At 48.2% G+C, this 16,748-nt stretch overlaps 1 protein-coding gene across 1 annotated transcript in view; it reads right to left on the bottom strand.

Moving 5' to 3' along the window:
- MEGF8 (multiple EGF like domains 8) overlaps positions 1 to 16,748 on the bottom strand; it is a 92,637-nt gene that overhangs the window by 43,193 nt on the left and 32,696 nt on the right. The window contains exons 16-21 of the mRNA XM_048501706.1: positions 15,658 to 15,858; positions 13,350 to 13,589; positions 9,750 to 9,868; positions 7,946 to 8,077; positions 4,301 to 4,414; positions 2,244 to 2,492 (exon numbers count right to left, since the gene is read on the bottom strand). Of these exons, the coding sequence (XP_048357663.1) occupies positions 2,244 to 2,492; positions 4,301 to 4,414; positions 7,946 to 8,077; positions 9,750 to 9,868; positions 13,350 to 13,589; positions 15,658 to 15,858 (1,055 nt within the window). The remainder of the gene's footprint in view (positions 1 to 2,243; positions 2,493 to 4,300; positions 4,415 to 7,945; positions 8,078 to 9,749; positions 9,869 to 13,349; positions 13,590 to 15,657; positions 15,859 to 16,748) is intronic.

The following is a 16,748-nucleotide window of genomic DNA, read 5'->3' as shown; positions in this document are numbered from 1 at the left end:
CAAAGCTGTCCAGCGACAGTTGAATTAGCTGATTTAAGTTGAGCTGAACAGGCTGGCGGCTGATCAACGAGTTGCCTGATCTCACTGAAATGTGCAGATTTTTGTTTACGAAATGGTTTGCCTACCGTCATTGGCGCTGGCCGGATTTGTGCCATGGAACGCCCTCCCCGCATGGCCAGCCCCGCAGAGGCGGCTCGGGATATTGGAACCTCTCTGATCCTTTCCCCCCCACCTCCAGCAGGCAGGCCAGAGAGGTGAATCTTCTGAGAAACAGCTGCTCTAGCCAGCTAAGAGATCCACTTAGGCATCGTTCCTCCTAGGTGAACGGCTTCCTCTTTTGTTCTTGGTAAGAATGAGAGGTGAACAAGATACTGTAAACTAGTTTCTGGAGGAAGATACCAATATGGGAGAATCCCAATAGAAGATTCACACAAGATTCACTACAATATAACTACAGGTGTTGGATTATACAAGATGTGGACCATTAGACACTATGTCAGAACTTTATAAGCAATTTAAATTGTATTGTCAGAACCATATGTTAAACAGTTGCTGGAACTAAGTTCTGTAGCAACCCTTATGCAAACTTACTGGGTATTACACCAATTGTCATCCTGATTCAAAAGGTGACACAATAGTATACGGACAGTTAAGTCCATAGACTTAATATGGTGAACACTAGAAAAAATGTAAATCTCGCAAAGACCAGGAAGCCAAATTGGAATAAATCATCTGGTTAAAACACAATGCGTGTACTTTATGTTTTTAACAGTTAAGCTTAGCTTAACTTTTTTTTTACTTTTCTTGGATTTTAGTTATTAATATTAATTTGTATTAAACTCTCTTTTTCTTCTCTCTCTTATTCCCTCCTAATCTTCCCTATCTCTCATCTTTATTTAGGCCTTTGCGAGATGTTTTGATTTTATGTAAATTCTCTCACTCTTATCCCTTTCTTCCCCTTTCCTTAGCTTCCTTTCCCCAAACAACAGAGCCTTAAGACCTTTGGACCAATATAGATAATATTGTGTGCATGGCATTCTAAGTTGTTTGCTAGAACTCTGTATAACACTCCTTTTAAATCTCCAATTAAAATATATTTTTTTTTAAAAAAAAGAAGATTCACACTTGCATGAACATGATGGGAGGGAAAGCGGCACAGCCAGGGGCTGATGGGAATTGTAGTCCATGAACATCGGGAGAGCCGCAGGTTGCAGGCCCCTGGTATAACCTGATCTTAAGAACATAAGAACATAAGAACAAGCCAGCTGGATCAGACCAGAGTCCATCTAGTCCAGCTATCTGCTACTCGCAGTGGCCCACCAGGTGCCTTTGGGAGCTCACGTGCAGGATGTGAAAGCAATGGCCTTCTACGGCTGTTGCTCCCGAGCACCTGGACTGTTAAGACATTTGCAATCTCAGATCAAAGATACCAGAAGCTGAGCAGGGTTAGAATTTGGAAGGGAGGTCACCAAGGATGGCAAATCCCTTCTGCTTCTCACTCGCCTTGCTGGGGTTGTCATAGGTCAGTGCAATTTGAGGGTACTTTGCACACACATATGTGACGTTTGTTTAGCAACCTAAGTAGGGGAGGGATTGATTCAGGGGTTCACCCGCCCAGCTCTCTACTCAATCACGTCAAACTATTGCTACAGGTCTCAAAACAAGTTCTAAGTACCCTGCTCTTCTACTGCAGACCAACAAGGCTACACTCTGAAACTGTCCTGATAGGGTTTTAGTTACCCAAGAATGTAAGTCTCCTCAGGTGGGACAGCTGGCTATTGTGGGAAGATGATTTTCGTCAACCGTGAAATGTTTGTGCCTCACACTAGAAGGAGCAGTGGTGGGATCCAAACATTTTAGTAACAGGTTCCCATGGGGGTGGGATTCAAACAGTGGTGTAGCACCAATGGGGCTGGGCGTGGCACGATGGGGGCGTGGCCGGGCATTCCTGGGCGGGGCTGTGGCAAGGACACAGCCACTGCGCCGGTCCTTGGGCGGGAAACAAATGCACGCAGGCGCAGGCTGCCACGCACGCCGGTGCACCTCCTGCTAGACTGCTTCAAGTTCTGCGCGCTACTGCTGAGAGGAGGGGCATAACGAAGGCAAAAATCATGTGGCAAAATCACCAATTAGTAACCCCCTCTCGGCACACACCAATAATTAGTAACCTACTCTCGGGAACCTGTGAGAACCTGCTGGATCCCACCTCTGAGCAGGAGTAAACTCACTGTTCCCCTACTCACGTCTGGTTGCAGTAGGCCACGCCGTCGCCAGCGTAACCTCTGTTGCAGTGACACTCAAAGGACTCTGGTGTGTTCTTGCAGCTGGCGTAAGGATGGCAGTTGGCCAGGCCCAAACGGCATTCGTCCACATCTGGGCACTGCCCGTACGACCACTGGGCGAGATAGTCGGGAGGCAGGCCGTGAGAGTCCCAGAGAGCCATCGAGCAGTTCAGGAACGATTTCAGGCCTGAGAAATCCCCTGGGAGGCACCTACGGAGGGAGACAAGGGGCTGATTCTCCTCACAAGACAGTCTTGGTTGCCAGCTACTCTAGGGAAGGCTTTGGGGCCTATAACACTTATCTATTGGCATGCTTCATTTATACCTCACCTTTCTCCCCAGTGGGGACCCAAAGCAGCTGACTTGGATTTCCTCTCCTCCATTTTATTCACACAATAAACATTTTGAGCTCAGTTAAGCGGACAGTGTGTGACGGGTTCAAGGTCAGCCAGAAAGCTTCAACAGCAGAGTGGGGATTTGAACACAGGTCTCCCAGCTCCCAGACTCCAGAACTACACAGCTACACCCCACTGATCTTATACTAAACAGAGAAATTCTGGCGCTCAAGGGATTCTGAAAGTCATAGAATGTTCAGAAATCGCAAAGCTGATGACTTCGCTAAGAGACGACTGTTACATTGTTCCTGAGGCTGCGCAAGAAGTTGCTGCGGCTGGGTGTGGATGGGTGTGGATGTTTGTTTTTCCTGGGGCATGCTGCGGCTGGGTGTGGATGTTTTTCATGTTGTGTGGGTGTTTGTTTTTCCTGGGGCATGCTACGTGGAGCAAGCAGTTTTTATAGTCGTCAAGTTCTACTATGAATTGGGCTGGAATGTGAAAAAGCTATTATCATGAAGACCAGGACAACTAGACTTAGAGACAGCTTTTATCCTAGAGCTGTGGCTATGATTAACTCCATGGCGATGTGTTGACGTGGTGGTGGCTGCGTAGAGATGGTTGTGTAGGAATGGCTGTAAGTTGGGGGTGTGCGGATTGCAGCCCCCCAATGCCTAGTGCAGATTGCAGAGATGTTCATCGGGGGATGTTTTGTATTTTTGTATTTTTGCTGTTTTGTATTTTCGTTGTGTGGACACAAGGCACAATGTGTGCGCACAATGACATTAAAGTTATTCTATTCTATTCTATTCTATACAGTTCGGACTTTTTTAAAGAAAACCAGACATCTTTTATGGAATATCTTTCGAAAATGTGTTCAAATAAAGAAGTAGTGGCAGAGTTTGAAATCTAAAGAAAACAGCAGATTATAAACACAAGAATACATTTAAGAAATAACTGTTGGAACAAATGTTTTAATTATATGCATGAATCTAGAGTTAACTTCTAATCAAAGATGAGGTAGTTGGACATGTATATGACATGTAAAGATGAGATAGCTGGACAATATATGATATGTAAAGGGTTGTGTTCTCATTTATGTTTGTGTGTTTTATGTAGGAGAAAATTAAAAAAATATTATTAGCAGCTCTAATTTTTTTTAATAAAGGGAGAAATTCAGTAAGTGAGGCTCCACTTGTGAGAAAAGCTACACTTGCTGAATTTTTCTGTCATACATATTTAAAAAATAACCAAAGGACCTGTTTTAGCAAAGAAGTTGGCAACTCTTTCAGCACAGCTAACTCAAAAGCCTGACATTTTTCTTTCCCCAAGGGATACACAGCCATGAACACAAGTAACTTGATTCAGAAACTATTAGTTTTAAAAAATGAAACTACAGGATCATAGTTTTGCGCATGCACAATCATGGACAAATATTCCCGACACTTGGAATAGCACCATTGTTGCCTCTGCCCCGCAAAAGTCAGCCAAATTTCTCAGAAACTCTGGCCAAATTGTAGTTGGAGCAGGCAAGGAATGCTGTTAATCAGTGGCGTAGCACCAAGGGGATGTGCGACGAGTCAGGTGCGCGACGGGGCAGGGGCGTGGAGGGGGTGTGGAGGGGGCATGGCAGGGGCTCAATTCCCCCTCGCTCCAGCCCTGCCGTTACTTCCAAGGCTGGCCTCACCTGCCTATAGTTGGGTTGTCCGAGTTTCCACACCAACCGCATTCGAAGTTCTGGAGACATTCCCGGCAGGTATTAAAGCGGGTGCAGTCAAGGCACTGGGGCACGGAATGGACGCTGAGGCGAGAGGGAGAGAGAAAAGTCCGCTGCACAGAATATCACACATAGTTCTGACGTTTTCAATCAACACATCAAGTCTCCAGTTTTGCCTCTTCCGTTCTCGGCCTTCTTAGAATGGAGGGGCCAGAAGCCCAGTGCCTCATGGGACATTCCACTGCATGACTCTCTTGCCCTCTCAATATGTCAAGGAAGAAAGTAGAAAGGGGTGGCTGAAAAAGACCCTCCCTATCCCAATGGATGTTGGCAGCATCCAAAGGTCCAAAAGAAAATGCTTCTAGTTGGTGTCAAAAGAAAGACAGCTGTTTTTGTGTCTGAGAGAAAGGCCCACGTGGCAGTCCTGGTGCCTTACTCACGCAAAGCAAGGTCCTTGTGTAACAATCTAAGCTCCCAGCCCTTCATTATTAATTTTTTTAATTACTGCACTTCAAAATCAAAATTCAAAACATACACAAAACCAGAAATTCACCAAATTACAAAATACTTATTTCATACAGATTTCCAGTTTCTTCTACACCGAATATTAACCCTTAAACCCTACCATTTCAGCACTTGGCCACTGAGCGTCAAAATGAAATCGAATCTTTAGCATCATTATCAATACAAACAAACAAAACCTTTATTAGGCATAAATTGATCAAACACAAAAAAATATCACTCAGAGATCCAGAACTTGTAACAGAAACTGGGCAATCTTCTCCAAAGCAAGAGGATTGTCACTATTCAAGAGTTGCAAAATAGTTTGGCTTAAAGGGCCGTTCGTCTTGGATGAGAGAGAGCAGCCACCTCCAAGCAGAGAATATTTTGGACAAATAAACAGAATATGCTCAAGGGATTCAACCGAGGACAGACAGTTTGGACAGACACTATCAGGGGGTGGGGGGGGGGGGGAGAGAGAGACACTCCTCTCTCCTGTACAGACACTCCTCTCTCCTGCCCCTTAATTCCTCTCTCCTGCCCCTTAATTCCTCTCTCCTGCCCCTTAATTCCTCTCTCCTGCCCCTTAATTCCTCTCTCCTGCCCCTTAATTCCTCTCTCCTGCCCCTTAATTCCTCTCTCCTGCCCCTTAATTCCTCTCTCCTGCCCCTTAATTCCTCTCTCCTGCCCCTTAATTCCTCTCTCCTGCCCCTTAATTCCTCTCTCCTGCCCCTTAATTCCTCTCTCCTGCCCCTTAATTCCTCTCTCCTGCCCCTTAATTCCCTTCTGCACCTCTTTAGCTCCCTTTTAATTCCTCTCCTCCTGCCCCTTAATTCCTCTCTCCTGCCCCTTAAATCACCTCTCCTGCCCCCCCTTAATTCCTCTCTCTCCTGCCCCTTAATCTCTCCTGCCCCCCCCACCCCTCTCCTGCCCCTAAATTCCTCTCTCCTGCACTCCCCACCTCTCTCCTCTAGCCCCTTAATTCCTCTCTCCTGCCCCTTAATTCCTCTCTCCTGCCCCTTTACCACCTCTCTCCTGGCCCCTTTAATTCCCCTCCTGCACCTTAATTCCAATCTCCTGCCCCTTAATTCCTCTCTCCTGCCCCTTAATTCCTCTCTCTTGCCCCTTAATTCCTCTCTCCTGCCCCTTAATTCCTCTCTCCTGCCCCTTAATTCCTCTCTCCTGCCCCTTAATTCCTCTCTCCTGCCCCTTAATTCCTCTCCCCTGCAGCTTGGTGGGAACTACACTTCCCAGGAGCAAGGTCTGGGAGGCAAGGGAGAGCCAGGGGGTGGGGGTGATTTTCCGCCCCCTCCGGCGCCACCCCCCTGTCCCCTTATAGCTCCACCACTGACCTGAACTCCCGGAAGCTGAGTGGTAGGGATAGATAATTATAAAGTTATCTTGGCTTCGCCTCTCTTTGGAGGCTCTTTTGATGTTTACCCCCAAAAGATTATGAGGGAAAATGTGCCTTCTTGACCAGGAACAACAACATCTTCTAAGTTGTGCTGTGACATCATGTTTCCCACTTTACTTTGGCGTTGCCCCAAAACTGGGGCAGATTGCTAAATATTTGTACCATCTAACAACCCAGACAAAGATCATATACAGAAACAGCAGCATTATAGAAGAAGAAGAAGAAGAAGAAGAAGAAGAAGAAGAAGAAGAAGAGGAGGAGGAGGAGGAGGAGGAGGAGGAGGAGGAGGAGGAGGAGTTTGGATTTATATCCCCCTTTTCTCTCCTGCAGGAGACTCCAAGGGGCTTACAATCTCCTTGCCCTTCCCCCCTCACAACAAACACCCTGTGAGGTAGGTGGGGCTGAGAGAGCTCTGAGAAGCTGTGACTAGCCCAAGGTCACCCAGCTGGCGTGTGTGGGAATGCACGGGCTAATCTGAATTCCCCAGATAAGCCTCCACAGCTCAGTATGCAGAGCCAAACCAAACCCCGTTCCTCCCAGATTAATTAGATACACGGTGCCTCTTAACCTCTATATCACGCCACTGCTGCTCCTTGGATCTTGGATCAAGTTCTCTCTTACTTTTAAGTAAGTGATAAGCACCCCAGTTAACTCTTCCCCCACCTCGGTCAGCTCCAGTACCTTCACCCACCATTCTTCAGTTGTAGGTACAGCTGGAGTTTTCCATTTCTGCCCTTATAACAGTGGTGGCGAACCTCTCTGTGGGCACGAGCAAACAGAGTGCCCCCCCCACACACACACACATCTAGGCTGGCCTGGGCCGCTGGGCTCGATTATTAGCATTAAACCTAAGCCCTAGTTTTGGGGAAGCAGTGTAGGTAACCCTGTTAAGTGCTGTTAACCCCACTGATTTTCATAGGAAGAACTAAAGCGTGATCCTTTACCTGGGAGTAAGCTCGGTTTCTGGCAATGGGGCTTGCTTCTGAGTCAACCCTCCTAGGGTTGTGATTCACCCGTTGGAAGAGTTGCACGGTTGCTTCAAAGCAAAGCCACCGACTACCACCAAGCTTACTCCCGAGTAACGCATGCCTCGGAGCCAACCGTTCTTTCTAAACTAAAACCTCAGTATTCAGGTTAAATTGCCATGTTGGCACTTTGCGGTAAATAAGTGGGCTTTGGTTTGCAGTTTGGGCACTCGGTCTCGAAAAGGTTCACCATCACTGGCTTATAATATTCTGTTACTGTCATATGTAAAAGTAAAAGTTCTGTGCAGGAACATAGCTGTGTGGAGTTTGGGGGCGGGCCACAGTTGTGAGGGGTGCAACCCTGCAAAGCGCCCCCACGTGACTGTGGGAAATGGCGCCTGGGGTTCTAGGCCCCCCGCCATGGTTCTCCTCGCTATGCCCACGGTTCCATGTTTTCTTCCGGCCTTTCCTCATGCTATCTGTTCCCCTGCTTGATTTCACTCATGTGAGACCTCGGGAGGGCAGCGCCTGAAATGAGCTCGTGACGTCCCTATCGTGCCTCATCTGGGAGCGTTCTCCTGTGAGCCTGCACCTGTGCTGGAGCAGAGTTCCTCTGAGCATGTGCAAACCACGCCTCCCACTTCCCACCAAACAGCAGCCAGAGATCCTGAGACGGGAGACGGTGGCTGTTGCCGTCCTCCGCAAGCCGCGGTTCGTTCCTGGCCCCCGACATACCTGTCGTACCAGCCGCGGCAGTCCCCATAGGGGTACTTGGCCAGGTAGGCAGCGAAGAAGAAGCAGTTGCGTGTGGACTGGCACCAGGCACACTGGCTGGAGTTGGAGAGGCATTCAGAGCAGGTGGTACGTCTGGAAGGTGGGGAGGGAAAGAGAAACGCTGTGAAACCAGCTCCTGACGCCCCAGGCCTTCGACCTTTCCCAGACCCACTGAGCTGCAAACATGGTCACATGGCAGGAATGGGGAGCAGCTGGAGTTATGACATCACAGGTATCAAAGAATGTGGACTGCAGTCCAAGATGACCGGGGTCAGGGTGGGATGAGCCAAGGGCCAGGGAAAGGGGAACCTTGTCCCCCTGTATCGCCAAAGAGAAACCAAGAAGTGGCTCCCTGCTCATTCATCCGAGGGAGGGCGGCATACGGTTAATTAATTAATTAACTAACGAACTAATTAATTAACTAATTACTTAACCGTATACTGTATATTAATTAACCGTATACCGTATATTAATTAACCGTATATTAATTAACCGTATACCGTATATTAATTAACCGTATAATAATATCAGCGTCGATGGCACAAACCAGCTGAGATGATCCCAGTGGTAATTGGCACGCTGGGTGCCATCCCGAAAACACTAGGGCAGCACTAGAAACATCTTCGAATTGACAAAATTAACATCTGTCAAATTCAAAAGGCAGCCCTGCTGGGATCCTCACGACTACTACGCCGATACATTGCAACTTCCTAGGCCAATGGGTGAGGCTCGAATTGTAATGAAGGCCAACAACCAGCTAAAGATCTGGCAGCTGTGAAATCTACAATAATAATAATAATAATAATAATAATAATAATAATAATAATAATAATAATAATAATAATAATAATAATAATAATAATAATAATAATAATAATTTGAAGAAAGTGACCATCATCAACATAGCAGTCCCCGGTGACAGCAGGGTCATTGAAAAAGAACATGAGAAGGTCACTAAATACCACGATTTGAAAATCAAGCTTCAGCGTCTATGGCACAAACCAGCTGAGGTCGTCCCAGTGGTAATCGGCACGCTGGGCGCCATCCCGAAAACACTAGGGCAGCACTTAAAACATCTTCAAATTGGATGCAAAAATTAACATCTGTCAAATTCAGAAGGCAGTCTCCTGCTGAGATCCATCGACTATCACTACGCATCGTAATACTTCACTTATCATTTCTAATGTAATACTACGCCGCTACAACTTCCTAGGCCTCTGGGTGAGGCTCGAATTGTAATGAAGGCCAACAACCAGCTAAAGATCTGGCAGCTGTGAAATCTACCATCATCATCATCATCATCATCATCATCATCATCATCATCATCATCATCATCATCATCATCATCATCAATATGGCTATATGGCAGCTGTAGAGAAGTTCCCAACCCACCCAAGAGCCCCAAGTCAGCAAGCAGAGATACACAGACAATAGAAGTGGAAGTTTATTTTGGTCCAGATTGAGGTGGAATAGTGGAGACTTTCCACAATTAAAGTCCATCTCATATTGGATCTTCCTCTTTTCCTGGTGCCTTCAACTTTTCCCAGTATTATTGTCTTTTCCCCACTCGGCCCAGGCAACTGGGAAGCCTAGAGCCACTGGCTGCCTCCTGATCCTGTGCGTGCATCAACCGCGGCCTGCATCCAATTAGTTTTGTGGCTTTTACGCTACAGAGCAAAATCTGACTCCATGCCATTCCCCTTGCAGCCTGCTCGCCAACGCCAATAGCCACCCAATACCACTCCTCCTCTTCCAGGGCACTCACTGATTGCACAGTTTGGGGCACTCCTGCGGAGAGCGAATTGCGCTGGCCAGCCGGCCTCGGCGACTGCAGAGGAAGTCCCCCTTCTTGCTGCTGTTTACTTGCCATTCACAGAACGGATCCTGGGGCAGAGGACAAGGCAAACGATTGAGGAGAGCACTTCAGCCACCAGTGACATGTCCCCCCTCCCCCTCCCTCCCAAAGTATGTCACTAGTAGCAGATACTGATCCTACAGAATTGAGTGAGAAGAGAGTTTGGTCTGGGGTGGGGGTCAATGCTCCTGTAGCAAATCAAACCGTTTTCTCACTCAACTCTCTAGCATTAGTATCTGCTACTAGCAATGTGTAACTTTCTAGGGTCGGTATCTGCTACTAGCAGTGTCCTTTTTTGGGACATGTGCCCGTGAGGCAAACTCTCATTTTGCATAGCAAACGGTCGTTCTCAGAGAAGGAGGACGTTTCTCTCTTTGGGTGGGGAGGAAAACACACCGTGAAGTAGACAGGACTAAGATTTAAAGATACCTGAGACTTTTAAGGAAACAACAACTGAATGGAAAACTCCTGGTGTCCTTTTACCGCTGTGCTATAGAGAGTGTCTTAACCTACTGCATCTGTGTATGGTTCTCCAGTTGCACAGGGGCAGATAGGAAAGTGCTCCAAAGGGTGATCACTACTGCACAGAGGATTATCGGCTGCCCTCTCCCCTCCTTGGAAGAACTCTATAATTCCCGACGTTTCAAAGAAAGCTCTTTAAAATATCTCCGGGAGAGACCCGCCTCTATCCCGAGCACACTACTCTTTTTGAACTGTTACCATCCCACCGCAGATGAGATAAGCAGGGTCTATCAAAAAACTAGGACAAAGAGGCTTAGAGACAGCTTCTACTCTACAGCTGTGGCGATGCTGAACTCCGCGGCTTCGTGTTGATGTGTTTGGGGCTGTGTAGGGATGGGTGGAGGAAGGGGAAAGTGAGGATGGGGTATCAGTCTGAAATTGTGTGCATCGAGGAATGCTGCTGTAAATTTCGTTGTGTGTGCACAATGACAATAAAATGCTTTGCTTTGCTTTGCTTAAGGAAAAACTTTCAGCTCCTGCATCAGAGAGCTGCCCCATGCTAGGAACTCACTCTTGGAAATAGCACATGGCACGGTTCCAATTTGGGCCGAAACCCTTCAGGCAGCAGAAAGGGGACAGCACGTTAAAAGGCTCAACCCTTTGAAGAACTTCCTGTATCTGGAAAGCTAGCAAGTCAAGGTTTTATGTGAGCCTACCCTCACACCTTAACTTTCCATGAGCACCCAGCTTTTGAAGAGTGAAAGCCCTGTAAATCATCCTGTAAATTAAGACAGAGGATAAGAAAGGTAGATGTATAATATTACTAAGAGGACACAGGAAGTTTAGCTTGAATGCTCTGTTTGAATTTACTTTGTGAGTTCATTATGTGTGTATTGTTGAAGCAAAATGTTACAATATTTGGTATGTACTGTATATAATGTGTTCTTCATATCTTCAAAATGTTAATAAAAATTAATATTAAAAAAGAGAGAGAGTGAAAGCCCTAGGACATCCAGTCCCCAACCTGAAGTGGTCCAATTCTGGAAGGACTTAATCATACGTCAGGCCTTGGTTTCTGAATTGGCTCTACACTGTTAAAACAACTCGCAAAGGGTACATCACGGCTGGTGCTACATCCTTGTGATGAGGCACAAAAGAGATCCAGTCTCTGACCCGACAACCTGGCCCCTCAATGATGCGGCTGGCCTCCACCCGGGCCAGAGCCTTTACAGCTCTGGCCCCTGCCTGGTGGAACGCTCTACCTCCAGCTACGCGGGCCCTGCGGGATCTTAATGATTTCCGCAGGGCCTGCAAGACAGAGCTGTTCTGCCGGGCCTTCGGGGAGGCCGGCCGCTGATGCCCCCCCCCCTTTCTACGTCATCTATGGACCATGCCGCCCTTTCCCCTCCTTCTTCCTCTAAGGGGATTTAGTAGATGGACGCCATTGATATATTTGATGCGAGAACGCTGCATTTTAATGGGGTTGGTTTTAATAATATAGAGCCATCATTTAATGTTTATCTAAATTTGATATTATTGATTTTACTGTGCTCTATCTATTTGCCTGTACACCGCCCTGAGCCCTTCGGGGGAGGGCGATTTATAAATATAACAATAAATAAAATAAAGAAACCTATCTTTTAGCCTTTATTGATTTACTTCCTTATTGATTTACTTCCTTATTGATTTTAGCCTTTATTGATTTACTTCCTACCCTGCCTTTCTCCCCAGTTAATACCCAAAACACCTTACATTGTTCTACTCTCTTTCACTGTATCTTCACAACCCTGTAAGGTAGGTTAGGCTGGTTTGACTAGCTCAGGGGTGGCCAACCTATGGTGCTCCGGATGTTCATGGACTACAATTCCCACCAGCCCCTGCCAGCCTGGCCAAACTCCTCAAAGCGCTGCACTAGACATGCTTTTCTCTGCCTGCAATGCAAGCTTTGACTCTTAAAAACCCCATATTAACAAGGTGGGTATATACAGGATACAGCTACAAAAACTACACCTTCACATACATATACTCAATATATGAGTCATCCAAGAGGAAACTTTAAACAATATTCAGACAAATTCTCAAGTTTTGTTTCTTCAAATGAATCAGTCCAGGGATTGTTTCCATAAATTCAACAGGTAAAGCTCAACTTGGAGGCTAGGAGGAGTGTGAGTGCCAGCACCCTCAAAGGAAGCAGGGCTTGCCTCTGAATTTGGAGGCTATAAAACCTCCGGATATGGTTTTGTTTCGTTCTCCTTTATCAAGCCGATAAGGTATTTGGTTACCACCTGATAGAAAGTATCAGGCTCTCGATAGAACCTGCTGCCATAGAGAACAGCATTAGGACCAGTGGTGGGATCCAAAAATTTTAGTAACAGGTTCCCTCGCCAGCCCACCCTCAGCAAAGGGGGCAGAGGCGTACCTAGGCAAACCTGAGCCCTGGGCAAAACCTGAGTTGGATGCCCCCCCATGGGCAGCCACCCCACCACGACCCCCCCACCCCAAATTTTTTTGCACCAGGTCATTTCTAAATCATCATCACATTATAGAAAATGCCCCAGCTCACAAATCTGAACACAGCAATGGTGAAACACACAGGTTCTTTGGTAGAGACTGGTGAGATAAAAGGTATGAAAGGCTGAGAATCAATGAATTGCGGTACCTGAAAGGGATTAACCCAGTTCAGGGAGTTAAATTATTAGTCACAATTGCTATATGGAACCTTCACGTTCAAAGGCAGTATGCCTCTCGGGAAGACGAGGGCGTGGAGATGGGAAAGCGGACCCAATTGGTAACCCCCTCTCGGCACACACAAATAATTAGTAACCCACTCTCGGGAACTGGTGAGAGAACCTGCTGGATCCCACCTCTGATTAGGTCTGAGATTAAGAAGAGTCTTCATGGTGAAACATTACTTTCTATCAGGTTATAATCGACAACCTTATTGGCTTGATGAAGGATAGTGAAATAAAACCATATCTGGAGGTTTTATAGCCTCAAAAATGAGCGTTACCTCTTAAAACCCCCAGCAGAGAACAACGCAACCCTCACCTTGCTACAGGCGTGGCAGTCGCGATAATCTTCGCACAGGATGCAGTTGCTTGGCACCAGGATGAGGCGCACGGTGTCAGCGCCGCAGGCCTCGGCGGCATCGTTCTGGGCCAGGCGCCGGTGGCAGGTGGCGCTGAGCGGGCACCAGCCACACCCCTGGTCAGCTAGACAAGCCAGGCACGAGCCGTAAGTGTCACACATCTCTGAGCGGAAGGGCTCCAGGAAGAAGTAGGAAATCTCCTACGCGGAAAGAGAGGGAGGGAGGGAGAAAGGGGAACACCCCATAGTTAGGAAGCAAAGAACTGCAATGCACCCCAGAGTCTTCTTTCACTAGTCAAATCACAATTGTAAAATTGGGGTGCTGTGTGGTTTCCGGGCTGTATGGCCGTGTTCTAGCCGCATTCTCCATGCCCCAACTCCAGAGGCGTTCCTCCCATTGGGCAAAGTGGGCAGCTGCCCAGGGCGCCACCTTGTGGTGGGCGACAAAATTGCAGGTTCGTTTGTGTGGGATTTTGTATTTTTAGTGTTTTTTTCCGTTTGTTGGCCTGCAGGGGGTGCAGATTTTAGGCTAGCAGCACCAAAATTTCAGGGGATTTTTGGGAGACTCTCCTGATGATATGACCCAGGTTTGGTGAGGTTTGGTTTAGAGAGTCCAAAGTTATGGACTTCCAAAGGTAGTGCCTCATCCCCCATTGTTTCCAATGGGAGCTTATAGGAGATGGGGGCTACACCTTTGAGGGTCCATAACTTTGGACCCCCTGAACCAAACTTCACCAAACCTGGGTGGTATCATCAGTAGGGTCTCACGAAGAGACTCTGAAATTTTGGTGCTGCTATCTTAATAATTGCACCCCTGACAACAGGCACCCCCTACATTTCCCCAGATTCTCTTTTAAATCCAGATTTGTGAGTTGGGTGATGGTGACTTTGAAATGACGACTGGTGACTTTGAAACGACCTGGTGGAAAAAATCATTGTTTGATCACGGTGGGGGAGGGTGGCCGCCCATGGGAGGCCATCAAACCCAGGTTTTGCCCAGGGCTCCAGTTTGCCTAGGTACGCCTCTGCCCAACTCATAAATCTGAACACAGCAATGGTGCATGCCATGCAGTGGAAATAAATTTTGGACAACGTTTTCAAAATGCTTTTCAAAATGTTTTATTACTGCTGTGAAAACGTTTTAGGGTGTTAGATTTAGCACCCCCATGCCCCCCCCCCAGCATTGGAAACACAGCACAGAGCCAGGCAGGAAAGGAGGGAGGGAAAAAGGACGGGGAGATTTTAAAGCTACTTCACCTTTTTCAGCACCCCCCCCACCCCCCCCAGTAGGCATATAAGGTAGGATAGAAAGCACACAAACCTCAAGGGCATGCACCTCGGAACTATACTGAGCTGTACCTGTTTAGCATTTTGGACAAGCACAGAGGCATGGTGGGGGGGGGGGAGGAAATGGCATCCAGGGCAACACCTGCTCTGGGAGCCCCCCCTGCACCCCCTCCCATGTCCCACTTACCTTAGCCGGCAGGAGCCTGCCATGGGCCGCCCCTCAGCCCGGCCCCGTCAGGCTGCTCCTTTGTGGCTGGCCCCGCAGGACAAGGCTCAGCCGGCGCGCCCAGGGCTGGGAGTGACGTGGCTGGTGCTGCAGAGGGCGCTGTCTCCCTACCTGGCACGCCCAAATGGGAAGGCCCTCTCCCTGTTGAGTGCTCCCCCTTCCCTGCTGCGCCCCAGCCAGGGGCTCCAAGCCAGGCCCAGCCAAGGGGCCAACCGCAGCACCAGCCACGCCGCCACCCCCCGGCCCTGGGTGCACCGGCTGAGCCTTGTCCTGCGGGGCCAGCCGGCCCTGGCGCTGTCTCCCTGCCTGGCCCACCCGAATGGGAAGAGGCACCAAGGCCTGAACGTAAGAAAGAGCCTGCTGGATCAGACCAGAGTCCATCTACTCCAGCCCTCTGCTATTTGCAGTAGCCCACCAGGTGCCTTTGGGAGCTCACCTGCAGGAGGTGAAAGCAAGGGCCTTCTGCGGCTGCTGCTGCTGCTCCCGAGTACCTGGTCTGCTGAGGCCCCTGCAATTTCATCGGCAGCCTTTCTTTCTTACAGAGCTCAGGGTGGCTTACAATATAAATAATGCGCCCCAAATAAACTATCTTCTGTGGATAGTCCCAGTATTCACTGGATGGGCACATAGACAGAGAAGCCTACTCTCCATACAAACCAGTGTCTGGCAGGGGACCAAGACTTCAGGATCTGTGTCAGGAGTTGCTCAAAACTGGCCAAGTCCCAGCTGCCAAGACAGAGAGGCAAAGATACTCACACTGCCGCCGAGCACTCCCGTACGGTCCCAGGTGAGAGTCAGCTCGCTCGTCTGTCCGTTGCCGGAGTTATTGAGGTGGCCTTCAACCAGCACGGCGTACTTATTGCCCCTCTCGGGGCTGGGGAAGAGGCGCTCGGCCCCGGGGCGCTGGAGGAGCCGTTTATTGTTGTCTTGTTGCACAGACCAGCGGCCGACCTCCTCCTGCGGCGAGAGATAGATGAGCTAGGTGCGGCAGGGATGTGGTGGCAGCACGCCAAGCAACTGAAAGGACAGCCTTTTGCCTAGTTGCCTAGGGCGAGGCGAGAGCTTCCTGCAGGCGACCAGGCAGACAAACCTTACAAAAATGTGATGGATCCCCCTCACCCCTTGCTTAGGTCACAAGTCACCATCCCTGCGCCAGGGAGTCTAGGCAAGGCTTTTAGGGGCTACAGACTTTTAAATACTCATTTACTGTTTAAGACATTTACTAATCGCCTTTCCTCCTTATGGAGCTCAAGGAAGTTTGGGGCATAAATAAAACAGGGTTAGTACAATATAGAAAGCCAAAATTAAAAATCACAATTCAGGGCAACTTTAACCAAATGAAGTCCTAAATAGAACCGTTTTCAGCTGCCTCCTACACATCAAAAGTGAGGGGGCCACGCACACCTCCCCAAGGAGGCTAATCTGTAATCACAGGGGTTTTTGAATGTGGGGTAGGTCCAGCCTCTCCCCCCCACCCCCAATGGCCTTCCTCTTAGCCTATGGAGTCTTCCTCCAACTTAAAAACAGCCCTTCCTTTGAAGGAAGGCACCTTAGACAGGAGGAATGCTTCAAACGTGAGCCAAAAGGACCGATGGGGTGTACCTACTTTAATGAATAACTAAATAACCTTTGCTCAGTGGAGTGGGAGGAGGGGGCACTACTTAGCCTGAATTGTGCTGAGATTCGAGTTCTAGCCTGAATCTGGATGACGATTGAATGCCCAGTGCCTAGCCTGAATGTTGAGACACGGATGAGAATGACCGGATTAAAATAAAGTTAGTTCAAAATCTTCTTCAGATCACACTCTAGTTTCATCAATCAAACTTGGGATATTCTTTCAAGGTGAT

The sequence above is a fragment of the Sphaerodactylus townsendi genome, linkage group LG06, assembly GCF_021028975.2.
Source record: "Sphaerodactylus townsendi isolate TG3544 linkage group LG06, MPM_Stown_v2.3, whole genome shotgun sequence".
NCBI lineage: Eukaryota > Metazoa > Chordata > Lepidosauria > Squamata > Sphaerodactylidae > Sphaerodactylus > Sphaerodactylus townsendi.
Note: the sequence above shows the minus strand (reverse complement) of the source record. Positions and strands in the feature narration are given on the sequence as shown.